This window comes from Lonchura striata, chromosome 2 (genome assembly GCF_050655825.1).
Source record: "Lonchura striata isolate lonStrDom1 chromosome 2, ASM5065582v1, whole genome shotgun sequence".
Classification (NCBI taxonomy): domain Eukaryota; kingdom Metazoa; phylum Chordata; class Aves; order Passeriformes; family Estrildidae; genus Lonchura; species Lonchura striata.
Window position 1 is genome coordinate 155,810,692 of NC_140704.1, and position 22,214 is coordinate 155,832,905.

The 22,214-nt window shown below is 52.6% G+C and overlaps 8 protein-coding genes across 9 annotated transcripts in view; 4 read left to right on the forward strand and 4 right to left on the reverse strand.

Moving 5' to 3' along the window:
- LOC116183271 (feather beta keratin-like) overlaps nucleotides 1–22,214 on the reverse strand; it is a 67,746-nt gene that overhangs the window by 37,986 nt on the left and 7,546 nt on the right. The window lies entirely within an intron of this gene.
- On the forward strand, nucleotides 199–3,036 carry LOC144246469 (feather beta keratin-like). The gene has a single exon (XM_077783968.2). It carries the CDS (start codon nucleotides 199–201, stop codon nucleotides 535–537), a length of 339 nt encoding a protein of 112 aa, XP_077640094.1. The 3' UTR covers nucleotides 538–3,036.
- The window catches only part of LOC110480294 (feather beta keratin), a 28,262-nt gene continuing 8,880 nt past the window's right edge, over nucleotides 2,833–22,214 (reverse strand). For both annotated transcript variants that reach the window (XM_085572687.1, XM_085572688.1), the window contains exon 3: nucleotides 2,833–3,661. In XM_085572687.1, the coding sequence (XP_085428813.1) occupies nucleotides 3,301–3,661 (361 nt within the window). In that variant the 3' untranslated portion in view covers nucleotides 2,833–3,300. The remainder of the gene's footprint in view (nucleotides 3,662–22,214) is intronic.
- Nucleotides 7,035–9,876, reverse strand: LOC144246464 (feather beta keratin-like). The gene has a single exon (XM_077783902.2). The coding sequence runs from the start codon at nucleotides 7,541–7,543 to the stop codon at nucleotides 7,205–7,207; it is 339 nt and encodes a 112-aa protein (XP_077640028.1). The 5' UTR covers nucleotides 7,544–9,876; the 3' UTR covers nucleotides 7,035–7,204.
- On the forward strand, nucleotides 10,059–10,411 carry LOC144246426 (feather beta keratin-like). The gene has a single exon (XM_077783850.2). It carries the CDS (start codon nucleotides 10,059–10,061, stop codon nucleotides 10,392–10,394), a length of 336 nt encoding a protein of 111 aa, XP_077639976.1. The 3' UTR covers nucleotides 10,395–10,411.
- Nucleotides 10,470–14,293, forward strand: LOC116183182 (feather beta keratin-like). The gene has a single exon (XM_031503746.3). It carries the CDS (start codon nucleotides 13,958–13,960, stop codon nucleotides 14,291–14,293), a length of 336 nt encoding a protein of 111 aa, XP_031359606.2. The 5' UTR covers nucleotides 10,470–13,957.
- LOC144245858 (feather beta keratin-like) lies at nucleotides 14,428–17,512 on the reverse strand. Its single transcript, XM_077783764.2, has one exon. The coding sequence runs from the start codon at nucleotides 17,510–17,512 to the stop codon at nucleotides 17,174–17,176; it is 339 nt and encodes a 112-aa protein (XP_077639890.1). The 3' UTR covers nucleotides 14,428–17,173.
- LOC116183273 (feather beta keratin-like) lies at nucleotides 17,611–20,219 on the forward strand. Its single transcript, XM_085572698.1, has one exon. It carries the CDS (start codon nucleotides 19,884–19,886, stop codon nucleotides 20,217–20,219), a length of 336 nt encoding a protein of 111 aa, XP_085428824.1. The 5' UTR covers nucleotides 17,611–19,883.

The window sequence follows — 22,214 nt, forward strand, 5'->3', positions numbered from 1 at the left end:
TGCCAACAACCAGGTGAGCCTCAATCCCCTGATCCTCCTGCTCCTGCAGCCCTGGTCCCTCTTTTCCATCCTCAGCTGCTCTCACATCTCCCCATAACACCACAGCAGCCTCTACATTCACCTGCCTTCCTGCATCACCACCCCCACACCCCTGCCCTGCCTCACCCCTTCTCTTCCAGGACCCTCCACTCCACACCCATGGCCTGCAACACCCTCTGCCAGCCCTGCGGACCCACCCCGCTGGCCAACAGCTGCAACGAGCCCTGTGCCCTGCAGTGCCAGGATTCCCGCGTCATCATCAACCCTTCCCCTGTGCTGGTCACCCTGCCAGGACCCATCATGACCTCCTTCCCCCAGAACACCGCCGTCGGATCCACCTCCTCGGCTGCCGTGGGCAGTGAGCTCAGTGCCCAGGGACAGCCCATCTCTGGTGGATTTGGTGGCTTTGGCTACGGCCTTGGCTACGGCCGTGGGTTTGGCTACGGGCTGGGAGGCCTGGGCTGCTATGGCAGGAGGGGCTATGGCTACATCTGCTGAGGACCCTCAGCACCACCCCTGACACCACCAGCTCTGGCCTCTGGCCACAGCTCCTGCAAGCAAAGCTCCTCAGCTGGTGGTCGGCCTACTCATACCTCACAACAGATTATTTCCACTTCTTTCTCCTGACTTTTTCATTGTTTCACATCAATAAAGTTTAACTGCATCAAACCTCAATGCCTCCTCATCTTTTTAATTCCAGTGGTCTCACATCCTCACCCACCACATTCTAGAGCTGAACAAGCCACTGGGAGTATGTGCAGCAGGGCAACAACACTTTTGCTTACATATATCTCAAATGAACTAATAACAAATTAGTTATAGGAGTAACTAATAGGCATAGGAAAAACAGGAAGGGACATCTTCCAGAATATGTCACACACCCTGCAAGCTTTTACACCAAAGTCTTTGACAGAAAAGTTCTCTCCTTGGCACAAAAATGGAAAAGTCACTCCATGCCAGTGCACAAACCCCTTCCTCACCAGGCCTCCTGAAGCCTCCCAGCAAAGAGAGAAACAACATCAACCTCTTGGGCAGGAGCTCTGGAGTGCAAGAGCTTCCACTGCCCTGCTCAGGCAGGAGCAACAGGAGAACATTTCAGAACCATGCACAGTGCAGATTTGGATCTCCAAGGATCGAGACTCCACCACCTCTTCCACTCTACAACCTCTTCCACACTGTGGCTGCCCTCACTATGAAAGATTCTTGTCTTCTTTGCCCATGGAGTTTAATCTCTTGTCACTTGTGCCCTTGCTCTGTTGCCCTGCACGTGTGTGCTGCTGAGAAGAGCCAGGCTCCCTTGTCTTCACTCCTCACCGTCAGGGATTTGCACACACTGATGGCACAGCCCTGTCCATCTTTGTCCCCTGGGAGTCTCAGCTCTCCCATCCTCTTCTCTAGGAAAGTGCCCCCAGCCCCTTTAGAACATTGCTGGCCCTGAAATGGTTTAGATTTATTAAATGGATTTCATTTTCATGCTGGGGAGCCCAGAACCGCTCATAACACCACACATGGGCTGTCACCAGCTCTCAGGAGACAGCAAGAGTCACCTCCCCCTGTCTCATCACAACATCTTCCCCACTTCTTCCCTCGAACCTTGGGGTCCGTTTTCCCACCCAAGGGCACCCCCTGGTCTACTTCTTCTCAGCCACAACCCCAAAGGCTTTTTCAGAGAAGAAAACCATTGTTCCAAGCGACTCCAGGACTTTACTTCCTACCTGGGATGACCAACAAACAGCACTTGGCACCTGTCCTTGCTGAGCTCCAGCAGATGTCCAGGACCACTCAGGATATCAGTGTTGGCCAAAAAGATCCAACCCCTGGGCCACAGCACTGGGGGTTTGCTGGACCTTGGGACACTGACCACAAGCCACCAGACCCAGCCCTTCAGAGCCTTCTCCAGCCACCACTGACACAGTCTGGATGAGCCTGGGGTGTTGTCAAGGATTATGCAATGTTCTCCTCCAACAACCCAGGGCAACTGCCCAATCCTCTTTCTGACAACCAGACATTGCTCAAAGGAATGACCACAGTCCTTAGCCCAAGAAATGACCCAAAAGACCCTGGATATCAAAACTCTAAAAGCAAGAGTGGCACCAAGAAACACACCCAGCACAACCAAGAGGAAAACAATGGTCCAATGTCAGCCATTGCCAGCTGGGAGAAAAGCATGGAGGGAGGGTATGTGATTGAAGGTACAACACCTCCTACTCAGCACAGCTGCAAAATGCAGCCTGACAGGGCTGCCAGAGCATGGGGGCAACTCCACTTCTCCAAAGCTTTGGTCACATCTTGAGCCCACCCTGACACGAGCCATAAATACCAGAATATGTTCTCTAAAACTCGCATGTAAAAGACACCACCAAGGTTGGAAGGAAGGACACAACCCCAGAAGAACATGACGCTGTGGATTGTGGGGGAAGGCAAGGAATCCCCAGCTCATGACTTCCCAGGCAGGACCATCCATGAGAAGGAAGAAAAGGACCTGCTCAAGCAGACCTGTAGATGAACCTCTGACTTGATGAGGTGCTGGAACCAAAAGAGAACACAGAGACCACAAGGGGCTTGTGTCAGAGGCAGGCAAAGACCTGCATTAGAGCATCAAGGCCTGATCTCAAGGAAGTGAAGGGTGAAATGGAAGACTGAGGTGTGCTAGGGGTAGTGGAACTGGAGAAATATTTCCTAAGAGAGGGCTTGGTGCACTTTTTCATCCACGCCAATTCCCTGCAAAAACTTGCCTTACTGCTGAGAGAGACTGGAAGAGTCCGGGGAATAAAAAGGAAGAGCCATGTGAGGTTGTGATGCAAGAAAACTTTATTGAGGATGAAGAGTGAAAACTCGGGAGCAGCAAGTGGAAGAGAGCCAGACTGGGCTGTGAGCAGGGTGACCATCAGCAGAGAAGCTTTGCTTGTAGGTTTGGGCAGAGCATCAAGGCCTTGGAGCCCCACAGTTGGAGCCACACACCGGAGACACCCAGTGGTATCTGCTTGGGAGAAGGATTGGCCTCAGAGGGGACTGGACATAACCACAGGGGAGATTCAGAGCAGGCAGTGGAAGGAAAAGGCAGATGGGCCATGTTTGAAGGCAAGCTCGGCTGGACTCATGGCTGCTGCCTTGCTTGTAGGCTTCAGAGCAGGTGATGCCTTCAGGCATCACAGGAACTGGAATCACCGAGCCCCTTTGAGAGCCGTGGCCCAGAGATGTGTCCTCAATGCCTGAGATAGGTTCCAGAGTGGTTGGTTGGTGTCAGGAGGTTGAGAGCCCTCAGCAGATGTAGCCATATCCCCTCCTGCCATAGCAGCCCAGGCCTCCCAGCCCGTAGCCAAACCCACGGCCGTAGCCAAGGCCGTAGCCAAAGCCACCAAAGCCACGAGAGATGGGCTGTCCCTGGGCACTGAGCTCACTGCCCACGGCAGCCGAGGAGGTGGATCCGACGGCGGTGTTCTGGGGGAAGGAGGTCATGATGGGTCCTGGCAGGGTGACCAGCACAGGGGAAGGGTTGATGATGACGCGGGAATCCTGGCACTGCAGGGCACAGGGCTCGTTGCAGCTGTTGGCCAGCGGGGTGGGTCCGCAGGTGGATCCGCAGAGGGTGTTGCAGGCCATGGGTGTGGAGTGGAGGGTCCTGGAAGAGAGAGAGGTGAGGCAGGGCAGGAGTGTGGGGGTGAATAGGGGCAGTGATGGAGGATGGTGATGGAGTGTGGAGGCTGTTGTGGGGCTGTGGGGAGGTGTGAGGGCTGCTGAGGCTGGGGCTGAGCGTGCTGGAAGAGAGGGGCCAGGGATAGAGGATCAAAAGGGTCAGTGGCATGAGGCTCACCTGGTTGTCAGCAGGAGAAGCTGTCAGGAGAAGTGTGTGAGGGACAGAGGCTCTGGTCCAGCTTTTATGCTGGTCCTGAAGGGGTGTGACAGCCTTGTCCCGTGGCCTTGGGGCATTTTTGAGGCAGCAGCTTTTGCCTCACCCCACCTGGCATGAGGTCATGAGTTGGGGAGTGTTTTCCTTTGTGATGTTCTCCAATTCTGAGTCCTGCTCTTGATGCCGTGTCCATCTGATCTTGGCGGCAATTTTCATGGGTTGGTATTTGGCAGGATTTCATTGTCAGATGTGTCAGGGAGGAATGAATAAACAACCAGAGCCCTGGAGACTTGCAGCATCATCAGTGATGTCACTTTGTGTCCCTTGGGTGCTGTGGTTTCTGGGTGACTTGTGAAGACCGGGACTCTGTTTTGTGCTGCTGGATGTCCATCAGTCATTGTGCTGCACCCAGGAATGCTGATGGAGCTGCTGATGTCCTGGGGAGGTCACTCTGGAAGAGCTTGGAAATCTCCCAGTGCCTGGCAGCTGTTCCTGATGGATGAGAGAGAGCTCTCGGCCTGGTGTCTTGAGTGGCATCATGAGATCTGGTAAACCAGAGGCTGTTCAGGCTGAACCTGTTCCATTTTTATGGTCCAATTGGGTTCCTCAAATTCTAATTTCAACACACGCGTGCATGTAAAGTGTATTCCTTGCTCTCATTCAGAAATCCAAAAACAAACAACAAACGGGGTCCGATCCCTTTGTTCCCAGGCTGGTCTGTGGTGTCGAATCCCTTATTCCGCGTTCAGACCATAAGATTTCATGATGATTTATGTCCTGTGAATGACAATATTGTGTTCCTGTGAGCAAAACCCAGTAATTGCTACTAATGGTCAGCGTGCTCCGCTTTCCCTCTCTGTCATGATGAGGGTGTGCCTTTATGGAATTCCACGATTCCACGTCCTTCTGACCTTGTGGGTGGATTTAGGTGTGAGTTATTGGTATGTGAGGGTTGGTGGCATTTGGGAGGGTTTGCTCTGAAGGTGAGTGTCAGGGAGGGCTGAAGAAGCCACCAAAACCTCGGGGAGGTGCGGTGTCATCGGCAAGGTGACCCTGTGGCACGGGCGTGCCGTGGTTTGTGGGTGTGCTGTGAGAGGAGCCCCATTCCCTCCCAGCCCTGTCCGGCTGCTCTGGGATCTGCAGCTGTGCCGGAGCTGTTGCCCCTTCCCTCTCATTCCATGCCTTCCCACCTTGGTCCCACCTGGCTCAGCCTGGCCCTAGACCTGACCTTTCCTGCTGACGGTGCTCTCTGGGTGTCTTGGTGCCCCTCTTGCCTTTAGGGTTTTGGTATCCAAGGCCTTTGGGGTCTTTACTGGGGCTGAGCACAAAGGGCTGAGGCCACTTGTGATGGTCAGAAAGAGGATTTGGCGTTTGCCCAGGGTTGTGGGAGGTGAGCATTGTCTGACCCTGCACAACCAGGCAAATCTGGGTTGTGCCAGTGGCTTGCGAGTTTTTAGTTGAACCAAGGGGAGAATTGTAAGAATCCTTAAAATCAAAGTTTTAGGCAAGTTACAAAAAGCAGGCCTCAAAGACAGCAGAAATATGATTAAAAACAAGCAGTAAGCATAAGATTTATCAACACAGAAATTATACAAGAAGTAGAAAGGACAAATAGAACAACAGTCAGTGTATTAACACTTGGCTAGAATAACTTCCTGAGTTACAGAAAAGTGTATCTAGTGAGATTTTAGGAAGTTCTAAGCTTAATTATGGATCTCTGTGCATTGTATCTTAAGGTTCACAAGCAGGTATTGTATTTAAAATAAACGAGCATTGTTTTAACCAAAGTAACATGTGCTTATAGCAGTTGGATAAAATTACTGTCAATATGCTTTTGCTTTGTGTGATTGGTCAAAAAGCTTTTAAATTAAATTATAACATTAAGTTTGTTGTCTGCTGCCTGGGATGCGAGCTGCTGGCATCTTCCCATTGTCACAACCGTGAAATGAGACGGATGCTGGAAAATAAACAGCTCGAGACACGTCCCGTTCATGATTTGTACATAGTGCCCCAACTGGCAATCCCCAGGAGTTGGATCCTTTTGGCCAACACTGAAAACCTGAGTGGTCCTGGACATCTGCTGGAGCTCAGCAAGGGCATCTGCCGAGGGCTGTTCCTTGGGAGGAACAAGGAAGTCATCCCAGGTAGGAAGGAATATGTGGGTATCAACTGGAACAATTGCTTTCTTTGCCAAAACCCCTCTGGGGTTGTGGATGAGAAGAAGTGGAGCTGGAGGTGTCCCTGTGCCCTTGTGGGAAAAGGAGCCCCAAGGTTCCAGGAATGATATGGAAAAGTGTTGGGATGAGGCGGTGAGAGGTGACAGTCGGTGTGTGCTCAGCACTGGTGAGGTCCCGTGTGAGGTGTTGTGGGCAGTTCGGGGCTCCCAGTGAGACGAGCCCAGGGACACCCAGACACAAATGGGCCTGAAAGATGATTGCCAGATGGGAAACAGGGAGAGCCAGCACTCCCAGGGGACAAGGATGGACATCAGTGTCCACCAGGGTCCTGGACATCAGAGCGTGCAAATCCCTGATGGTGGCGGATGCTGACGAGGGAGCCCGGCTGTCCTCAGCAGTGCACACGTGCAGGGCAAGACAGCAAGAGGACAAGGGAAAAGAGATGGAATTCCATGGGCTAAGAAGCCAAGAATCTTTCATTGTGAGGATGATCAGAGATTGGAAGAGGTGGTGGAGTCTCGATCCTTGGAGATCCAAATCTGCACTGTCCATGGTTCTGGAAATGTTCTCCTGTTGCTCCTGCCTGAGGAGCGCAGTGGAAGCTCTTGCACTCCAGAGCTCCTGCCCAAGAGGTTGATGTTGTTTCTCTCTTTGCTGGGAGGCTTCAGAGGTCCTGGCCAGGAAGAGAGTTTGTCAAGTGTGCACTGGAGTCACTTCTCCACTTTTGTGCCAAGGGGAACATTGATGTGTCAATGTCTTTGGTGTAGCAGTTTCCAAGGTGTGTGACATGTAATGGAAGGGGTTCCCTCCTGTGTGATCTGTGCCAGAATAGGTTTTTAGTTGTTTTGTATATGTGAGGAGAATTGTTCTGTCATGTTTCTCTACCCTCAATGGCCTGTTCAGTTCTAGAATGTGGTGGGTTACGATGCAAAACCACTGGAATAAAAAAGATCAGGAGATGTCCCAGGTTCGATGCAGGAAAACTTTATTAATGCAAAAGAATGAAAAGTCAGGAGAAAGAAGTGGAAATAATCTGCTGTGAGATGTGAATAGGTCGACCACCAGCTGAGGAGCTTTGCTCGCAGGAGCTGTGGCCAGAGGCCAGAGCTGGTGGTGTCAGGGGTGGTGCTGAGGGTCCTCAGCAGATGTAGCCACCCCTCCTGCCATAGCAGCCCAGGCCTCCCAGCCCGTAGCCAAACCCACGGCCGTAGCCAAGGCCGTAGCCAAAGCCACCAAAGCCACCAGAGATGGGCTGTCCCTGGGCACTGAGCTCACTGCCCACAGCAGCCGAGGAGGTGGATCCGACGGCGGTGTTCTGGGGGAAGGAGGTCATGATGGGTCCTGGCAGGGTGACCAGCACAGGGGAAGGGTTGATGATGACGCGGGAATCCTGGCACTGCAGGGCACAGGGCTCGTTGCAGCTGTTGGCCAGCGGGGTGGGTCCGCAGGTGGATCCGCAGAGGGTGTTGCAGGCCATGGGTGTGGTGTGGAGGGTGCCTGGAAGAGAGAGGGGTGAGGCAGGGCAGGGATGTGAGGGGGAATAGGGGCAGTGATGGAGGAGGGTGATGGAGTGTGGAGGCTGTTGTAGGTCTGTGGGGAGGTTTCAGGGCTGCTGAGGCTGGGGCTGAGCGTGCTGGAAGAGAGGGGCCAGGGATAGAGGATCAAAACTGTCAGTGGCATGAGGCTCACCTGGTTGTCAGCAGGAGCAGGAGAAGACTGCGAAATTTGTGAAGCAGAGCTGTGCTGGGCTGGCTTTTATGCTGGTCCTGGAGGGGTGGGATAGCCTTGTCACTTGGCCTTGGGGCATTTTTAAGGCAGCATCTCTTTCATAGCCCAGTCTGGTGAGTCATGAGGTGGGGAGTGTTTTCTTTCCTGGGACTCTTCCACACCATGTCCTCCACTTGAGGCTGTTTCCATCTGACCTTGGCATCACCTCTTAATGGGGAGAATTAGTGACCATTATCTCATTGGTGACAGCATGTGTCTGGACATGTAAACAATTTAACCAAAGCTTTGCAGAACTGGGAAGCCATCAGTCAAATCATTGCACGGCATGTTGACAATATGTCCCATTTGCCTCCTTGCCTCCTGTCAGAAAGAAATCCCAGCTCTCTCAGCTTCTCGTTTTGAGGATGCTCCAATCCCATCATGGTCTTGGTCTCCCTGCACTTGTCCAGATCCTTGATCCACTGTGGAGTCACAGCAGTGATGGTCAAAAGGATGGACACCGCCCTCAACCCGCTTGCATTTCATTTCTTAATCCTGTCCTGGTAACTGCTGAAGTTTTTTGTAGCAAAGGGTACGTGGCCAAAAGGATGGATAAATCACCGGAGAGGAATTGTTCTCACGTGTCTTGGTCTCCTTATCCCTCACAACATTTCCTTTACAAGAAGAAGAGTCCAGAGCCCAGCACTGTGACCCCACAGTGTGACCTTGCTTGGCCCAGGTGAGGCGACCTTCTACAGATTGACCAACACAAGCCTTTGAGCAGCATGGGAAGCCTCCCCGTATCCCAGGGATTGCTTTCCTATATCCAGCAGGAATTACCAGTGATATGGAAATGCATGGAGAGATGGCAACATGAGAGGGAGACAACGTGATGGAAGTAGCAGCCCTGCAAAAGCAGCATTTTTTCCAAACCCAAGATCAGGCTGACGGTGTGGAGGGCTTAGAAGGTCTGAGGCCCCTCCTCAAAACACAACAGCACGCCACGCCACACGGTGACTTCACTGATGATACTCCACCTCTCCTAAGCCTTGGTCATGCTTTCAGCCCCCTCTGAATCACATCATTAACACCATCTTAACATAAAATATTTTCATTTAATTTTTTCAACGAGGTCAAACAGAAATGGTCTCAGCAGAAGGATATGGAATAGCAAAATTCCAAAATGACGTGCCCCCACCATGACAGAGAAAGAAGAGGACCTTGCTGACCCTCCTCTAGTAATTATTGGCTTCTGCTAACAGAAACAAAAAATTAAGATTACAGGATAAAAGTTGTGAAACATAATGGCCTGAATGCAGAAATTGATATCACAGATCTGCTGCAGCAAGAAACGGATAGGACCAGGTTAGTTCCTCATTATTAGATTTCTGAATGAGGTCTAGAAATACACTTCATGAGACAGCGTATGCTGTTGTATAAATTTGAGAAATCCAGAGAAACCAGAACACTGTAAAAAGTTCATCCTAAACAGAGTCTGGCTTTCCAGATCCTCTCTTGATCCCATTCAAGACTCAAGCCTAGGAGCTCTGTCTCATCCAAGCACTCAGACCTTTAAAAGTCATTGCAGAGTGACCTCCCCAGGACATCAGCAGCTCCCTCAGCATTCCTGGGTGCAGCACAATGACTGATGGACATCCAGCGGCTGAGAAAAAAGTCACAGTCTTCACAAGGCACCGGCAAACCAAAGCAGATGAGTGCCACAAAATGACATCACTGATGACATTGCAACTTTCCTGGGCTCTGGTTGTTTATCCAGCCCTCCCTGACACACATGGAACAATCAAATCCACCCAAACACAACCTCACGAAAACCGCCGCCAAGGTCAGATGGAACCAGCTTCAAGAGCAGGACATGGAATTGCAGAATGAAAGGAATGAAACCACTCCCCACCTCATGACCTCAGGAGAGGCTGGGCCAGGTGAGAGCTTCTGCCTGCAAAATGCCCCAAGGCCACGGGAAAGGCTGTCACACCCATACAGGACCAGCATAAAAACCAGCACAGAGCCTCTGTTCCTCACACACTTCTCCTGACACATTCTGCCAACAACGAGGTGAGCCTCAATCCCCTGACCCTCCTGCTCCTGCACCCCTGGACCCTCTCACCCAGCACACTCAGCCCCAGCCTCAGCAGCCCTCACACCTCCCCACAGCCCCACAGCAGCCTCCACACTCCATCACCATCCTCCATCACTGCCCCTCACACCCAAACACCCGCGCCCTGCCTCATCCCGCATTTCTTCCAGGCACCCTCCACTCCACACCCATGGCCTGCAACACCCTCTGCCAGCCCTGCGGACCCACCCCACTGGCCAACAGCTGCAACGAGCCCTGTGCCCTGCAGTGCCAGGATTCCCGCGTCATCATCAACCCTTCCCCTGTGCTGGTCACCCTGCCAGGACCCATCATGACCTCCTTCCCCCAGAACACCGCCGTCGGATCCACCTCCTCGGCTGCTCTGGGCAGTGAGCTCAGTGCCCAGGGACAGCCCATCTCTGGTGGCTTTGGTGGCTTTGGCTACGGCCTTGGCTACGGCCGTGGGTTTGGCTACGGGCTGGGAGGCCTGGGCTGCTATGGCAGGAGGGGTGGCTACATCTGCTGAGGACCCTCAGCAACACTCCAGACATCACCACCTCTGGGCTCTGGCCAGAACTCCTGCGAGCAAAGCACCTCGGCTGGTGGTCGACCTATTCATGCCTCACAGCAGATTATTTCCACTTCTTTCTCCTGACTTTTCATTCTTTTGCATTAATAAAGTTTTCCTGAATCAAACCTGGGACATCTCCTGATCTTTTTTATTCCAGTGGTTTTGCATCTTCACCCACCAAAATCTAGACCAGAACAGGCCATTGAGGGTAGAGGAACATGACAGAACAATTCTCCTTACATCTACAAAACAACTAAAAACCTATTCTGGCACAGAATGCACAGGAGGGAACCCCTTCCATTACATGTCACACACCTTGGAAACTGCTACACCAAAGACATTGACACATCAATGTTCCCCTTGGCACAAAAGTGGAGAAGTCATTCCAGTGCACACTTGACAAACTCTCTTCCTGGCCAGGACCTGTGAAGCCTCCCAGCAAAGAGAGAAACAACATCAACCTCTTGGGCAGGAGCTCTGGAGTGCAAGAGCTTCCACTGCGCTCCTCAGGCAGGAGCAACAGGAGAACATTTCCAGAACCATGGACAGTGCAGATTTGGATCTCCAAGGATCGAGACTCCACCACCTCTTCCAATCTCTGATCATCCTCACAATGAAAGATTCTTGGCTTCTTAGCCCATGGAATTCCATCTCTTTTCCCTTGTCCTCTTGCTGTCTTGCCCTGCACGTGTGCACTGCTGAGGACAGCCGGGCTCCCTCGTCAGCATCCACCACCATCAGGGATTTGCACGCTCTGATGTCCAGGACCCTGGTGGACACTGATGTCCATCCTTGTCCCCTGGGAGTGCTGGCTCTCCCTGTTTCCCATCTGGCAATCATCTTTCAGGCCCATTTGTGTCTGGGTGTCCCTGGGCTCGTCTCACTGGGAGCCCCGAACTGCCCACAACACCTCACACGGGACCTCACCAGTGCTGAGCACACACCGACTGTCACCTCTCACCGCCTCATCCCAACACTTTTCCATATCATTCCTGGAACCTTGGGGCTCCTTTTCCCACAAGGGCACAGGGACACCTCCAGCTCCACTTCTTCTCATCCACAACCCCAGAGGGGTTTTGGCAAAGAAAGCAATTGTTCCAGTTGATACCCACATATTCCTTCCTACCTGGGATGACTTCCTTGTTCCTCCCAAGGAACAGCCCTCGGCAGATGCCCTTGCTGAGCTCCAGCAGATGTCCAGGACCACTCAGGTTTTCAGTGTTGGCCAAAAGGATCCAACTCCTGGGGATTGCCAGTTGGGGCACTATGTACAAATCATGAACGGGACGGGTCTCGAGCTGTTTATTTTCCAGCATCTGTCTCATTTCACGGTTGTGACAATGGGAAGATGCCAGCAGCTCGCATCCCAGGCAGCAGACAACAAACTTAATGTTATAATTTAATTTAAAAGCTTTTTGACCAATCACACAAAGCAAAAGCATATTGACAGTAATTTTATCCAACCGCTATAAGCACAAGTTACTTTGGTTAAAACAATGCTCGTTTATTTTAAATACAATACCTGCTTGTGAACCTTAAGATACAATGCACAGAGATCCATAATTAAGCTTAGAACTTCCTAAAATCTCACTAGATACACTTTTCTGTAACTCAGGAAGTTATTCTAGCCAAGTGTTAATACACTGACTGTTGTTCTATTTGTCCTTTCTACTTCTTGTATAATTTCTGTGTTGATAAATCTTATGCTTACTGCTTGTCTTTAATCATATTTCTGCTGTCTTTGAGGCCTGCTTTTTGTAACTTGCCTAAAACTTTGATTTTAAGGATTCTTACAGTTCTCCCCCTTGGTTCAACTAAAAACTCGCAAGACGCTGACACAACCCAGATTTGCCTGGTTGTGCAGTGTCAGACAATGCTCACCTCCCACAACCCTGGGCAAACGCCAAATCCTCTTTCTGACCATCACAAGTGGCCTCAGCCCTTTGTGCTCAGCCCCAGTAAAGACCCCAAAGGCCCTGGATACCAAACCCCTAAAGGCAAGAGGGGCACCAAGACACCCAGAGAGCACCGTCAGCAGGAAAGGTCAGGTCTAGGGCCAGGCTGAGCCAGGTGGGACCAAGGTGGGAAGGCATGGAATGAGAGGGAAGGGGCAACAGCTCCGGCACAGCTGCAGATCCCAGAGCAGCCGGACAGGGCTGGGAGGGAATGGGGCTCCTCTCACAGCACACCCACAAACCACGGCACGCCCGTGCCACAGGGTCACCTTGCCGATGACACCGCACCTCCCCGAGGTTTTGGTGGCTTCTTCAGCCCTCCCTGACACTCACCTTCAGAGCAAACCCTCCCAAATGCCACCAACCCTCACATACCAATAACTCACACCTAAATCCACCCACAAGGTCAGAAGGACGTGGAATCGTGGAATTCCTTAAAGGCACACCCTCATCATGACAGAGAGGGAAAGCGGAGCACGCTGACCATCAGTAGCAATTACTGGGTTTTGCTCACAGGAACACAATATTGTCATTCACAGGACATAAATCATTATGAAATCTTATGGCCTGAACGCGGAATAAGGGATTCGACACCACAGAGCAGCCTGGGAACAAAGGGATCGGACCCCGTTTGTTGTTTGTTATTGGATTTCTGAATGAGAGCAAGGAATACACTTTACATGCACGCGTGTGTTGAAACTAGAATTTGAGGAATCCAACTGGACCATAAAAATGGAACAGGTTCAGCCTGAACAGCCTCTGGTTTACCGGATCTTGTGATCCCATTTGAGACACCAGGCCGAGAGCTCTCTCTCATCCATCAGGAACAGCTGCCAGGCACTGGGACCTTTCCAAGCTCTTCCAGAGTGACCTCCCCAGGACATCAGCAGCTCCCTCAGCATTCCTGGGTGCAGCACAATGACTGATGGACATCCAGCTGCACAAAACAGAGTCCCGGTCTTCACAAGTCACCCACAAACCACAGCACCCAAGGGACACAAAGTGACATCACTGATGATGCTGCAAATCTCCAGGGCTCTGGTTGTTTATTCATTCCTCCCTGACATATCTGACAATGAAATCCTGCCAAATACCAACCCATGAAAATTGCCGCCAAGATCAGATGGACACGGCATCAAGAGCAGGACTCAGAATTGGAGAACATCACAAAGGAAAACACTCCCCACCTCATGACCTCATGCCAGGCGGGGTGAGGCAAGAGCTGCTGCCTCAAAAATGCCCCAAGGCCACGGGACAAGGCTGTCACACCCCTTCAGGACCAGCATAAAAGCTGGACCAGAGCCTCTCTCCACCACACAGTTCTCCTGACAGCTTCTCCTGCTGACAACCAGGTGAGCCTCAATCCCCTGACCCTTTTGATCCTCTATCCCTGGCCCCACTCTTCCAGCACACTCAGCCCCAGCCTCAGCAGCCCTCACACCTCCCCACAGCCCCACAGCAGCCTCCACACTCCATCACCCTCCAGCATCACTGCTCCTATTCACCCTCACACCGCTGCCCCGTCTCACCCCTCTCTCTTCCAGGACCCTCCACTCCACACCCATGGCCTGCAACACCCTCTGCCAGCCCTGCGGACCCACCCCGCTGGCCAACAGCTGCAACGAGCCCTGTGCCCTGCAGTGCCAGGATTCCCGCGTCATCATCAACCCTTCCCCTGTGCTGGTCACCCTGCCAGGACCCATCATGACCTCCTTCCCCCAGAACACCGCCGTCGGATCCACCTCCTCGGCTGCCGTGGGCAGTGAGCTCAGTGCCCAGGGACAGCCCATCTCTGGTGGCTTTGGTGGCTTTGGCTACGGCCTTGGCTACGGCCGTGGGTTTGGCTACGGGCTGGGAGGCCTGGGCTGCTATGGCAGGAGGGGTGGCTACATCTGCTGAGGGCCCTCAGCACCACCCCTGACACCAACCACCCCCTCTGGAACCCATCTCAGGCATTGAGGACACACCTCTGGACCAAGGCTCTCAAAGGGGCTCAGCGATGCCTCAGGGAATCATCTGCTCTCAGGCCACAAACCAATTCAGTAGCCAAAGGGACCAGCCCAGGCTGCCTGCAATCATGGCTCATCCGCCCCTTCCTTTCGTCCCTCTCCCTTTCAGCTCTGCCCATTCCCCTCTGCTGCAAACCCCTTCTCCCAGGCTGGAGACCATTGGGAACCTTCACCATCAGGTTGTTTCTACTGCAGAGCAGGAAGGTCTTGCAAACCTACTGCAATCAAAGGACCTCGGCTGATGGTTGCCCTACTTGCCCCTCAGACCAGCTCCCTTCCACTGGCTGCTCATGACCTCTCACTCTTCTTTTGCTTCAATAAAAATTTCTTGCCTTGCAACCTGAGATGTCTCCTACAACTTTTTTCTCACAATGTTGTGCCATCCACACTTGTCACAAATCCACGTCTCCACACACCATTTGTGGAGGGGGCAAATTGCACCAACACCTCTCATGGAAATGGTTCTGCAGTTCCACAACCCTCTGGGACACACTGACACACTTTGTGTCCAGCACAGAGGACAACCTCCCTGGCTGAATCACAGGCCCGGATACCGTAATGCAGCTCAGTCCTTGATTCTGCCACAAGCCCCTCACTGGTGCTGTGTTCATTTTGGCTGGACCCTCATCTCCTCCAGGCCCTCATCTCCTCCAGGCCCATTTACAGATCTGCCCAAGCTGATGAATGTCTTCCTTTATTTTCACGTTCCAGAGTCGAACACACAACTCCAGTCCACCCCAACCAGAGCAGAGGGACAGAATCCCCCTCATCACCTTCTGCCCATGCCATGGACCTGGGCTCAGGACACGGGGAGCTTCTGGTCAGCTCACTCACGTGGTGGGGCACGTCCAGTTCTTCATCCAGAACCTCCTCAAGTCCTTCTCCTCTGGGCTGCTCTCAATCGTCTCATTGTCCAGTCTCCAGCCTGTTTGGCATTGCTCCAAACCACGTGCAGGACCTTGCACTTGGCCTTGTTCAGCTTCATGAGAAGGACGATATCCCACACCCCCAACCCGTTCCAGCCCCTCTGGATGCCATCCCTTCCCTCCAGACAACCAACCGCTCGACTCAGCTTGGACTGGTCCCTGCTTTTGCTGATCATCCCATTAAATCCCAGTTCCCTGATTTCTGACGATACAGAATTATAACAATCCCAACAGGAGTCTCTGTGGGTCACCACTCATCCCTGTTCTCCACACAGGGACGTGGAGCCACGGACCACAACTCTGAGTAAGACCATCCCACCCATTCCTTACCCACCAAATGGTCCAACCATCAACTCCACATCTCTCCAGCTTCGAGACAAGGATGTTGTCTGGCACAGGAACCAAGGACTTGCACAAGTCCAGGTACAGGACACTGGCAGCACTTCCCTCATCCACCCACGTTGGAATGGATCCCAACTCATCAAAGCTGCTGCCAAGGTCAGATGGGCACGGCCTCGAGAGCAGGATATGGAATTGCAGAGCTGTGGGAAGCGAAGCGTTCCCAAACTCGGGACTCACCAGGCTGTGCCAGGCAAGAGCAACCTGAAAAATGCCCCAATGTCGTGGGCAATGTCTGTCCCAAAAATTCAGCCATGGATCATCCTTGAGGCCTTGCTCTGGATATCCCTCAGCAGTCTTGTCTTCCTTGGTCCCAGTAACCCAGAGATTATCAGAGTCCTCCAAAATCATCAGAGCAGAGCAGAGGGGCAGGACCTGCTGCCCTGGATTGGAGCAATCCCAAAGATGCAGGATAAAGGCGGGGTGATGGAGGGATTGAGCCCGAGGAGGAGCACTTGGGGTGCTGCTGGATGAAGTAATGGACATGCCCAGCCATGTGAATGCGCCGAACAGAAACCCCGCTGTGTCCTGGGCTCACCCCCAGAGCGTGGGCACCAGTGATGGGGGGATTCTGCTCCTCTGCTCCACCCCGGTGAGACTGGAGATGTGTGATCGGCTCTGGGACCTGGAAACAAGGGAGACGTGGACCTGCTCAGGCAAAGCTGGACATAGCCCTGGAAGAAGATGACGAGCTGGGGAAACTGATGTCCGTAAAAACTGAACACACCACCCACCAGGGGCTTGGTCCAGAGTCAAGGCTAGACACACATTAATGTGTCCAGGTTTGTGTTCCAATAGCTGCAGGGTTTGTGTGAGAATGCACTGGAAGAGCAAAGTGTGGCCATGAGTAGCGGAACAGCGGAAATAAAACCTGAGAGTGATCTTGGGGCACTTCTTCACCCACCCCAGGGGCCTCTACAACCCGGACTCAGTGCTGAGTGAGACTGGAGGAAGCCTGGGAGAAGAAAGAAGGAGTCATCTCAGGTTGCGATGCAAGAAAACTTTATTGAGGTAGAAGAGTGAAAACTCAGGAGCAGGCAGTGGAAGGGAGCTGCTCTGAGGGGCAAGCAGGGCGACCATCAGCCAAGGCCCCTTCCTTTGGTGACTTTTGGCCAGAGCATCAAGGCCTTCCTGCCTGGCAGTGGGAGCAGCCCAGCAGAGGTGCCCGATGATCTGTGGCTTGCGAGAAAGGATTTCTCCAGAGGGGACTGGACACAATAAAGGGGAGATGCAGAGCAGGGAGTGGGAGAAAAGCAGAAATGGAGATGGGCCATGTTTGCAGGCAGCCTGGGCTGGCCCTTTGGATACTGAATTGATGGAGCCTTGAGAGCAGGAGCTGGAATTGCTGAGCCATTTTGAGAGCCGTGGTCCAGACATGTGTCCTCAATGCCTGAGATGGGTTCCAGGGAGTGGATGGCTGGTGTCAGGGGTGGTGCTGAAAGCACTTAGCAGATGTAGCCATATCCCCTCCTGCCATAGCAGCCCAGGCCTCCCAGCCCGTAGCCAAACCCACGGCCGTAGCCAAGGCCGTAGCCAAAGCCACCAAATCCACCAGAGATGGGCTGTCCCTGGGCACTGAGCTCACTGCCCAGAGCAGCCGAGGAGGTGGATCCGACGGCGGTGTTCTGGGGGAAGGAGGTCATGATGGGTCCTGGCAGGGTGACCAGCACAGGGGAAGGGTTGATGATGACGCGGGAATCCTGGCACTGCAGGGCACAGGGCTCGTTGCAGCTGTTGGCCAGCGGGGTGGGTCCGCAGGGCTGGCAGAGGGTGTTGCAGGCCATGGGTGTGGAGTGGAGAGTGCCTGGAAAAGAGAGGGGTGAGGCAGGGAAGGGATTTCGGGGCTTGAGTGGATGTGATGCTGGAGGGTGATGGAGTGTGGAGGCTGCTGTGGGTCTGTGGGGAGGTGTGAGGGCTGCTGAGGCTGGGGCTGAGCGTGCTGGAAGAGAAAGGCCAAGGGTGCAGGAGCAGGAGGTTCCAGGGATTGAGGCTCACCTGGTTGTTGGCAGGAGCAGGAGGAGAAGGTGTCAGGAGAAGTGTGTGAGGGAGAGAGGCTCTAGGCCGGTTTTTATGCTGGTCTGGAGGGGTGGGACATCCTTGTCCCATGGCCTTGGGGAATTTTGTGGCAGCAGCTCTCGCCTGGCCCAGCCTGGTGACTCATGAGTTGGTGTGTGTTTTCCTTCATGCAATTCTGCAATTCCACGTCCTGCTCTTGAGGCCACGTCCAGCTGACCTTGGAGGCAGCTTTCAATCGGGAGTTGGTATTTGGGTGGATTTGATTGTCCACTGTTTGTCAAGGAAGGCTGAATAAACAACCAGAGCTCTGGAGATTTGCAATTTCATCACTGAGGTCATTTTGTGGCCCTCGTGTGCTGTAGTTTGTGGGTGTCTTGTGGAGACCTGGGCTCTGTTCTGTGCCACTGGATGTCCATCAGTTGTGTTGCACCCAGGAATGCTGAGGGAGCTGCTGATGTCCTGGGGAGGCTCCTCTGCCAAAACCTGGAAGATTCCAGTGCCTGGGAGTGTTTCCTGTGGATGAAAAGGTCTCCTGGCCTTGTGTCTTGAGTGGGATCAAGGGAGAGGATCTGGGAAATGCGAGGCTGCTCAGGCTGAACTTGTTACCGTGTTATGATCCATTTGGATTTCCTAAATTTAAACAACAACCTGACCTGTCATTTAAAATCTACTTCTTGACCTCATTCAGAAATCTAAGAAATAAACAACAAATGGGGCCCATCCCTTTGTTTCCAGGCTGGTCTATGACATCAATTCCTTTATTCCACATTCAAGCCGTAAGGTTCCATAATTTATATCCCTCAAGTCTTAGTATTATGTTCCTCTTAGCAAATAACCATTAATTACTAACGGATGGTCAACAACCTCCTCTTTCCTTCTCTGCCATTACTTGGGCATTTCTTTGTGGAATTCTCAGATTCCACGCCCTCCTCTTGAGGCTGTGCCCATCTCACCGTGGCGGCAGCCTTTAGGTGTGCATTTAGAGATGAAATTTTGGTGTTGTGGGTACAGCAGGAAGACGTGACCAAAGCTTTGGAGAACTGAGGCCACCCTGCGGCGCTGCCTTGCCGCGGCTTGTGGGTGGGTTCTGCAGAGTTTCCACCAGCCTCTCTCAGCCCTGAGAAGGTGGTTTGGACTTGGCAGCTCTTCCAAATATCCAGAGTTTCCCCTTCCACCCCATTCCCTCTCTCCACGCTATTCCCCCAGCTGTCAAAGCCTGACTGGAGATGTCGCCTTTACCATTGGTCGTGCTCTTGGTGTCCCTCATCTCTGTAAGGATTTGATACTCAAGGTTTTTTGGATCTTTACTTTGAACTGAGTGTGGAGGAGCGAGATCACTCCTCTGGGCAATGTCTGATTGTCAGAAAGAGGATCTGGAAGTTGTCCAGGGCTTTTGGAGGTGAGTACTGCACGATCCTCCACAACCCAGGCAAGTCCAGGTGTCCGGTGGGGTGGCCTGAGAAGGATCTGAATAAAGCCCAGAGGGTTGAGGTCTGAGATGTCCTTTCAAACAGGCAGAAGCTGAGAGAGCTGGGAGTTCCTTCAGGCAGGAGGCAGGAAAGCAAACGGGACAAATTCTCAATACGCCATGGAAGGACCTTGGATGACACCCGAGTTCTCCTCAGCTTTGGCTGAATCTTCTACCTGCCCTGACACGCGACATCAAGAACCGCACGCCGCTCTCTAATTCTGGCAGTTAAGAGGTGCCGCCAAGGTCAGATGGACACCGCCCCAAGGGAAGGACCTGAAACTGCAGAAATCCAGGAAGGAAAACATTCCCCACCTCAGGATTCACCAGGCTGGGCCACGCAAGAGCTGCTGCCTCAAAAATGCCCCAAGGCCATGGGACGAGGCTGTCCCACCCCTACAGGACCAGCATAAAAGCCAGCCCAGAGCCTCTGTCCCTCACACACTTCTCCTGACGCCTTCTCCTGCTTCTGCTGACCAGGTGAGCCTCAATCCCCTGACCCTCCTGCTCCTGCACCCTGGTCCCTCTCTGCCAGCACACTCAGACCCAGCCTCAGGAGATCTCACACCTCCCCACAGCCCTACAGCACCCTCCACATTCCATCACCTACCAGCCACTCACGCCTGCCCCGTCTCACCCCTCTCTCTTCCAGGACCCTCCACTCCACACCCATGGCCTGCAACACCCTCTGCCAGCCCTGCGGACCCACCCCGCTGGCCAACAGCTGCAACGAGCCCTGTGCCCTGCAGTGCCAGGATTCCCGCGTCATCATCAACCCTTCCCCTGTGCTGGTCACCCTGCCAGGACCCATCATGACCTCCTTCCCCCAGAACACCGCCGTCGGATCCACCTCCTCGGCTGCCGTGGGCAGTGAGCTCAGTGCCCAGGGACAGCCCATCTCCGGTGGATTTGGTGGATTTGGATTTGGCTTTGGCTACGGCCGTGGGTTTGGCTACGGGCTGGGAGGCCTGGGCTGCTATGGCAGGAGGGGTGGCTACATCTGCTGAGGACCCTCAGCACCACCCCTGACACCACCAGCTCTGGCCTCTGGCCACAGCTCCTGCCAGCAAAGCTCCTTGGCCGATGGTCATCGTGCTTGCCGCTCACTCTGGATCCTTTCCATTTCATTCTCCTGTCTCTTCATTCTCTTGCTTCAATAAAATTTTTCTGCATGAAAGCCTGAGACGCCTCCTCTTTCTTTTTGAATTCCAGTGGTTTCACATCCTCGCCCAGCACAGTGCCAGGGCTCAACAGGACTTTGATAAAAGAAAAAGGGGCACAAGACTTTTCTCTAGGAAATATGTTCGGCAATATTTAACAGATCCCTCACCAGTAACAAACAACACTTGCAAAAGGAAGCAGAGAAAGGGGGGAAATCTTCCAAAATATTTTACCTGCAAAACACCTGCAATGCCAAAGGCTTTGACACATTAATGGTCTCCTGCTCATGGCTCTGGCAAAGTCTCTCTCTGCCAGCACACAAACTCTCTTCCCAGCAGGACCTTCAAGCCCTCTGAACAGTCAGGAAATCTCCCACTTGGGCAGGAATTCTGGAGCCCAACGCTTCATTCCCTCCAGCTCAAGCAGGCCCAGCAAGAGCAGAATTTCCCCAGAACTGCAGACAGTTCATGTTTTCATCTCCCAGCACAATCTCCACCGCCTCTTCCCCTCTGTGACCAACCTCCCACGGGAAAATCCTTGCTTTCTTCTCCACAGAATTCCATCTTTTTTTCCCCCTGTGCTCCTGCCCTCTTGTCCTCCACGTGTCTGCAGAGAACAGCCGGGCTCCCTCGATTTTGTCTTCTGCCATCAGAGATTTGCACACGCTGGTGGCTGGGAGTCCCAGCTCTCTCAGCCTCTCCTCTAGGAAAGATCCTCCTTTGGAGCATTGCTGGCCCTGAAATGATCTGGATTTGTCAGAGTCCAGAGCCCAGGAACCTTGGCAGCAAACGAAAAACACCTCTGGATTCCAGTTTAGCCCGTGGGAATTAAAATGAGGAATTAAAAGCAAAAAGGGTTTGAATGATTTATAAAGGAGATTGACACAGGGTGGAAAAGTAGAATTTTGGGATTTTTTAGAATGAAATTCAGGGGTACAAGATGGAGGAATCTGGGCGTGCCCTAGCTTCTTCTTCCTTCTTCTTGTCCTCCATGTCTCGGTGTGATGGTGACACTTTTCTGTTGGTTTAGGATTAGGGACACCTTGTCCAACGTAGATTTTAGGTATTGGTATGGGAATTGTAAACATGGTACACTTAATTTCGGGTATTTAACGTGGGAGCCACCTGGGGCAGGAAGGAGACTGCCATGGGTTTTGTGCTAGCTGGACCTCGGCAGCTCAGAAAGAAACTATTATAGACAAGGAAAAATAAACAACCTTGAAAACTCGGCTTCACGCATCCCAGACCTCTCCTTCAGCGGCCGGGCTGGGGAAAAAGGACTTTCACACTGTTGGGGTCTTGCCCAGTGACCCCGACATGGACACTCGAGGTCCCTGTGCCCACGGTGGCACAGGGACAGCTCCTGCTCCGTTTCTCCTCAACCACAACCACAAAGGCTTTTTCGGAGAAGAAAACCTGATTTATTAAAAAGTATGACTATTGATCTAGTACCGATATCCGACTGTGACGGGCAAAAACTCTCTAACAGTTTAAAGTTAGAAAGGGTGTGTTTATTGTGTGTGGGATAGCTCCCAAATCCACACCGCAGCTTCCAGGTGATTGCAGAGTCCTTTTATCCATACAAGTATTGAATACCCAAAATACAAATACATATTCATCATTTTGGTACATCTCATTCCTCGCTTCGTATGCTAATCACTCCAAAATCTATTCATCATGCGTAGTTTGTCCCTTGAAATGGGTCAGTGTCCCTTTCATGGGGAGGGGTCCAAAATTGAGGAAGCAAATTAAGTCTTCTTCATTCTGACCTTTCTACCTTTTCAATGCAAATATGACAAATGAACTCTTGGTAGAACTCCCATTCCTTGTCTTCAATTGGTT

Excerpts from the sequence above, each read along its gene's own strand:
- LOC144246469 (XM_077783968.2), top strand. The coding sequence starts at position 199 with ATGGCCTGCAACACCCTCTGCCAGCCCTGCGGACCCACCCCGCTGGCC.
- LOC144246464 (XM_077783902.2), bottom strand. The coding sequence starts at position 7,543 with ATGGCCTGCAACACCCTCTGCGGATCCACCTGCGGACCCACCCCGCTG.
- LOC144246426 (XM_077783850.2), top strand. The coding sequence starts at position 10,059 with ATGGCCTGCAACACCCTCTGCCAGCCCTGCGGACCCACCCCACTGGCC.
- LOC116183182 (XM_031503746.3), top strand. The coding sequence starts at position 13,958 with ATGGCCTGCAACACCCTCTGCCAGCCCTGCGGACCCACCCCGCTGGCC.
- LOC144245858 (XM_077783764.2), bottom strand. The coding sequence starts at position 17,512 with ATGGCCTGCAACACCCTCTGCCAGCCCTGCGGACCCACCCCGCTGGCC.
- LOC116183273 (XM_085572698.1), top strand. The coding sequence starts at position 19,884 with ATGGCCTGCAACACCCTCTGCCAGCCCTGCGGACCCACCCCGCTGGCC.